Genomic DNA, 6,310 nt, shown 5'->3' on the forward strand with positions numbered 1-6,310 from the left:
TTATACGAAAGGTATATCTAGAAGACACACACATGTTTTTAAATAAAAAATAAAAAAGTAGATACACACGTAAGAAAAAATCAATTGCACTTTACATCTTTAATTGTGTTTTGCAATCTACCCTAAATAGGCTAAATTTTAAAACTGACCATGTCTGTCTTAATTATTGGTAATAAATATTTTAACCTTTATTAAAAAATTCCTATCAATTTCAATGAAAATTCAAAATCTTTTAGAAAAATTTGCATCAAAATTTAACAAAATTTTGAATTTTTAGTCCAAAGTAAAATTTGTGTAAATTACTTAAATGTCATAGCTTAGATTCTCCAATTAAATTCAATAATGTTACTTGATAAGTTGTAACTAAACAAACAAAAAGAAATGTATTGGACAATAAATCACATTGCTTATGTTGTATTATTAACTAATAAACCATATAATTTAATTTAATTAATAAAATCTACAATACAGCATCTCTAAAATAAAAAATTATAACAAAATTTATATCATTTTGCTAAATTTGACAAAAATAATAGTAACAGGAGTAATAATTTAGAGAACCATTATTTAGTTTTATAATTAAGTATATTTTAGAGGCATAAAATTTACTCTAATTTAAACAGGAAAAGGCTATGACAGTAATTTCACATTATCTTCTTCCTTGACAGCCCACCTCACATTTTCCCGTTGCATGTAAAACTGATAATACTGTCATACAGTTTAATCCGTTAAAAAAAAAAAAAAAAAGAATGCCATTTTTTCCATCTTCTTCTTCTTCTTCATCAAACTCCAACTTCAGTCTCTTCTCTCCCACTCAAAACTCAAACACCCTCTCTAAATTCTCCTTCAAAATCCCCATTATACCCCTCCACTCCTCCTCTTATCTCAATAATACTACTACTACTACTACTTTAACTTCATCATGTTCTTCCAAAGACTCCACCACACCGGTTTTAGAACAACTATCCCAAAACGACGTCGTGTCGGAAGAGAAAGAGCTCGTGGTTCGCAGGCCTGTGATGACAGCGGATCAGTTTTCCGGCGAAGGAGAGAGAGTTGAAGTTAAAGAAGAAGAAAATGAAAAAGAAGTTTCGAAAGGTCCGGATATCGATGTGGGACTCACAAAGTTGGCGAAGAAGATGCCGATTTTCGAGCCGGAGCAGAGAGTAGTGGAACGGTTTGGTTCGACGGAGAAGCCGCTTACGGTGAACTTGGACTTGGCGCTTTATAGAGCTAAGGTTTTGTCCAGGAATTTTCGCTATCAAGAAGCCGAGGAAATGCTTCAAAAGGTTTGATACTTTTTGAGTGATTATTCTTACGTAAATGGCTAATCCACTAGTTAAATTTATATAACTTTTAAGAGTAGTATATAATTTTTCTTATTTTTACTCTCTTAATTTTTGCATAGCATTTGGGTTTTTTGTCTTTGGCATTAACAATTTAATAGCTTTTAATTGATTTCAAGACTTGCATTTTTTGGTTGGTATCAAAATTCGATTAGATATTGATACTGATCAGGGATGCTTATTTATAGAGAAAATGCTTAACTTACAATCGATATGTGGCAAATTGCAATGGATGCCATTGGTGCCACTTCAACCACCTAATAAATAAATAAATGTATGATTTTTATTTTTTTTAAATGATAGATTGTGGATAAGTTTGTAAGGCATATGTAGTAAAATTTGTAGTATTCTTCATATCAATTTTAATCATGAGCATATTATATGAATGTAGAATAATAATAAGTAATTAATATGATTGTTATATAGTTTGATCTATAAGAGAAATTATTTTGTAAACCCAATGTATTACACATTTACATGTCTCGAGTTCTCATTTATATATAAGAGGAATGCATATATGAGAGGAATGCGTAATACATTGGAGCTTTTGAATAATTTCACATCCTTGTAAGGGTAAGGGTACGACATATAATGTTAATGTGCATCCTAAATTTCAAAACTCTATAAATATAATCACATTGTAATTCAAAAATTATTTGCGCTATTCACCCATCAACCAAATTAGTATTACACATTGTAAATGCTTGTATGGACGGCGATGGGGAAGACAAAATGTGCAAGTAACTATAATATTCTTAATTTTAGTATATTTCGATTTCGGCCACCTTCCCCTCTACTCTCTTCTTCTCATTCTCCATCTCCCATTGTTTCAAAAATAGTTTTATAGTTTAGGCCCACCAACTATTAATTTATACTAACTTAAGCATTGGGGCGAATATTACAAATTATCGAATTAAGGTTATGATTACAAAATTTTGAAGTTTAGAGTTTATATTGTAAATACTCCTATAGTTTAGGGTGGATGATTGTAATTAATTTTAGTAAAAAATTAGTTTGTATTTTTAAGTCTTTTTGGGAATTTGGTGGTGTTGCTGACAGCGGGTTATTTGTGAATTTGTTTCAAAGTGTATATATTATTGGCCAGAAGATGGGCGGGCATATGTAGCCTTGGGGAAGATATTGGGTAAGCAATCGAAAGTGGCAGAAGCTAGAGCTGTGTATGAGAAAGGTTGCCAGGCTACTCAAGGAGAAAATCCCTACATTTGGCAGGTTACTTTTTTATTCTCAACATGATTTCTTTTTTGTGAAATATGCTATGGAATTCCCATATTGGCTGAAACTTGGGTGTTTGCTTAGTTTACGGGTATATCTCTTTGTTGGTTTTCTTCACTCACGAACTTAAGCTTTTGGATTGGATAATTTAGCATTGTATTAAAGGTTGGTCAGTTTGCAATGTCATTCATTTCAAGTTTCATTATTATAATTGATGAATTATGTTTTTATTTTATCGATCCAAAGAAAATTTATGTTTTTATTATAAAAAAATAATTAAAAAAAAAAAAAACCTTTTTTTTTTCCTGGGGAGATTGACATCCCCCAACTTTAGAGCCACATTATATGAGAATTAAGATTTTCAAGTAGTACTTCGAACATTAGTGGATTGGGAAGCCTATCTATAACAAAGCTTGTTCTAATTCTATGAGTTATGTTGTTCGGAGTCCTTGGTTCAATTGACTTAAAATTAAAGAGAGGAGCTGAGAGTAATGTAAATTTTAGTTAGCTTATTTGTTAAAGTCACTTTTTGTCTCACATTTGAGCAAATAAATTGGCCAAATGCACTAGTATCTTGGCTCAAGTTGCCATCTAGTTCTTGAGAGTAGTATGAACACTTTCATAGATTGATTAGATTTCATGATTAGTTGAATATGCATCATATTCTTGTGGGAGAACTAATTCATTGACTACTGAATGATCTCTAAATTTTCTAAAGTAGATAATTTGAGAGCTTTCACTTTCCTAGCTGTTAACACTCTTATTTTAGTTTTGTTTGTAGCTCAGGGTTCACCTCATTCACAATTATGCTCCATTAGCACATTACAATGTTGGGTACTGGGTCCCTACTCCCTAGTATGTCTATCTTCATGGAATAATTTTAAATATTGTCAATTCTTGCATATATCATGGATCAGGGACACCAATGCAGCATTCTACAGGAAGTAATTTTGTTAGAGATACTCTATTGCCTGTCAGGGATTGATTCAGTTGAAATTGATTCTTTAAATATATCATCTTTTACATCGGATTTTATTTTGTTGAAGTTAATAAGTACATGTTTTCTTTGAGCAGTGTTGGGCAGTTTTGGAAAACAAGATGGGAAATATAAGGAGAGCAAGAGAGTTATTTGATGCAGCGACTGTTGCCAATAAAAGACACATTGCTGCCTGGCATGGTTGGGCAGTTCTAGAGCTAAAACAAGGAAATATTAAGAAAGCAAGGCAACTGCTGGCTAAAGGTTTAAAATTTTGTGGTGGAAATGAGTACATATACCAAACACTTGCAATGTTGGAAGCTAAAGCAAATCGTTATGAGCAGGCTCGGTATTTATTCAGGCAGGCCACTAAGTATAACCCCAAAAGCTGTGCCAGTTGGCTTGTAAGTCTTGATTGTCCAAAACATAGGTTTTTGTGTGTTGAATTAACTTTTAGTGCCATTGGTTGTGCTTTTACTGAAGTAGTTTTTTATGTACAATTAAATATTGTGACAAAGGCATGGGCACAATTGGAGATTCAACAGGAAAACAACCATGCTGCTAGGCGGTTATTTGAGGTGATTTCTTCTTGTTACCATTTGCATTTACCATCACTTTCATTTCCTAGTAGCTAATGCAAGCCAGAAAACAATGTATGATTTTTGATCTGATTCCTTTTCCGCAGTCCAGTGTTATTGATTTCTATTGTAATGACTGTAATGGTTGGTGCTATCTAAATATGTAGAAAGCAGTCCAGGCAAGTCCAAAGAATAGGTTTGCATGGCATGTTTGGGGAGTGTTTGAAGCTAATATGGGAAATATCAACAAGGGGAAAAAACTATTGAAGATTGGCCATGCACTTAATCCAAGGGATCCTGTCCTCCTTCAATCTCTTGCTTTATTAGAATATAAATACTCATCTGCAAATATTGCTCGAGTGCTGTTCAGGAGAGCATCTGAATTGGATCCTAGGCACCAACCAGTATGGATTGTGAGTATTTCCACTAAAATGGCTTTGAAGGAAACATTAAAATTTGTAATCCAGAGAAACCAAATGAACAACCAAAAAAAATATCATTCTTTTTTTCTCTGTACCATGTAATACTCTTTATGCATAAAATTGCATCTGTAATTTCTTGAACCTTTGCAAAGCTGATTAAGTGACAAAATTTGGGCATTTTAGGCTTGGGGATGGATGGAATGGAAAGAAGGAAACATAGAGAAGGCAAGGGAATTATACCAAAGAGCACTGTCAATTAACTCAACTAGTGAAAGTGCCGCTCGATGTCTTCAGGTAATGAAAAAATCATGTGATGCATCTGGAGATAAGAGATTGATGTTGTAGCAATTTAATCTTCCTTTCAGCTTATTGAGCATGCTCTATGGTTACATTGCAGGCTTGGGGTGTTCTAGAACAGAATGTTGGGAATTCATCAGCAGCCCGAAGATTATTTAGGTCCTCACTAAATATAAATTCACAGAGTTATATAACATGGATGACGTGGGCATCATTGGAGGAGAAACAAGGCAATTCTGTGCGTGCTGAGGAAATTCGAAACCTCTATTTTCAGCAGGTCAGTAATTACATTTCACCTTGTGATAAAATATGTAATCTCCTACTATAAGAACTCACCTTAAAGTGACCTTTTTTTCATCTAATAACTCCAATTCTTAATCATCTACAGTTTTGCTATATGATAAGTTGAAAACTGTTGTTGAACAAACCCTGAAATGTTTTCTTTATTGTTGTGCTAAGATGCAATCAGTAATTTATCTATCCTAATTTCTGCTGTCCTAGAAAAGGAGATAAATATAGTAGTAAGGTTCAGCTATTTATGAGAATTTTCTTATGTGAAGGTTTCTCACTTAAGACTAAGTTTTGTTTGAATGCAACAGCGTACAGAAGTCGTGGATGATGCTTCATGGGTTATGGGATTCTTAGATATCATTGACCCAGCGATTGATAGCATAAAGAGACTCTTGAAGTTGGACCAGGAGTCCTTCAACAAGGTAAAGGATTCTATGGAAAATATACCAGAAATTAATGAAAATAGCACCAATAAGGAGTCAGTAAGCCCCTCTGCTGGCTCCTTAGATGGCAAAGACAATGAAAGTGGAACTGGAATGGATTTGGATGCTTTCATCAGTGAAAAGTTGTCACTAGACCCATCCAAGCTGGAGGTTCAGATGGAGTCATCAAAGTCTTTTGTGACTAACAAAACTAGACCTAATAGAAGAGTATGGAGATCAGAAAACAGAACTACTACAATATTCCATTTGGCCAAGTAAATACACTCCTATTTGTTTCAAATAGAAGAAGCATGTCCATTGTTAAACAGGATAACTACTTCCAAGAAAGTTACATAGAATCCATGCCCTACAATCAAAATGTATGTTAGCATACGTCCCTTGTTCAATGTGTATATTTTCTGTTGTTGTACCATAACATGAAATACTTATAAAAAGATCAAAAACGAATTTTTACCAAGTTCATTGCTTTCTTCCTTCACATGTATGTACACCCGCATAGATCAATTGCTACAATATTAAGTCAAAGTTACAAAGTTGGTCACACCACATTCCCAGTATTGGACATGTGCCTTTCATGGCACAAAGGTTACATTCTAAGATGGAACTAACATCTTGATTGAAACAAATAATTTGAAAGAGTTCATTTCCACCCTTTATTACATAACATTTTCTTACATAATAGCTTCTCCATTGGACCTGGCTAATTTAGCATTATGATCTCCCC

General features: G+C 33.5%; 1 protein-coding gene across 2 annotated transcripts; it reads left to right on the top strand.

Moving 5' to 3' along the window:
* Nucleotides 1–714: 714 nt before the first annotated feature.
* LOC126688910 (protein high chlorophyll fluorescent 107) lies at nucleotides 715–6,048 on the top strand. Of its 2 annotated transcripts, XM_050383844.1 has the most exons (9): nucleotides 715–1,289; nucleotides 2,433–2,576; nucleotides 3,366–3,434; nucleotides 3,654–3,959; nucleotides 4,074–4,133; nucleotides 4,301–4,546; nucleotides 4,739–4,849; nucleotides 4,953–5,129; nucleotides 5,452–6,048. In XM_050383844.1, exons 1-9 carry the CDS (start codon nucleotides 750–752, stop codon nucleotides 5,842–5,844), a joined length of 2,046 nt encoding a protein of 681 aa, XP_050239801.1. In that variant the 5' UTR covers nucleotides 715–749; the 3' UTR covers nucleotides 5,845–6,048. The 2 variants fall into 2 exon arrangements, with proteins under 2 accessions (XP_050239801.1, XP_050239802.1); XM_050383845.1 differs by lacking the exon at nucleotides 3,366–3,434 and having other exon boundaries at nucleotides 716–1,289.
* Nucleotides 6,049–6,310: the final 262 nt, after the last annotated feature.

This window comes from Quercus robur, chromosome 6, assembly GCF_932294415.1.
Source record: "Quercus robur chromosome 6, dhQueRobu3.1, whole genome shotgun sequence".
NCBI classification, from domain to species: Eukaryota; Viridiplantae; Streptophyta; class Magnoliopsida; order Fagales; family Fagaceae; genus Quercus; species Quercus robur.

Coding starts and splice junctions, on each gene's coding strand:
- LOC126688910 (XM_050383844.1), top strand. CDS start 750: ATGCCATTTTTTCCATCTTCTTCTTCTTCTTCATCAAACTCCAACTTC. Junction 2,577..3,365: donor AAAATCCCTACATTTGGCAG/GTTACTTTTTTA, acceptor TTTGTAGCTCAG/GGTTCACCTCATTCACAATT. Junction 4,850..4,952: donor GTGCCGCTCGATGTCTTCAG/GTAATGAAAAAA, acceptor GTTACATTGCAG/GCTTGGGGTGTTCTAGAACA.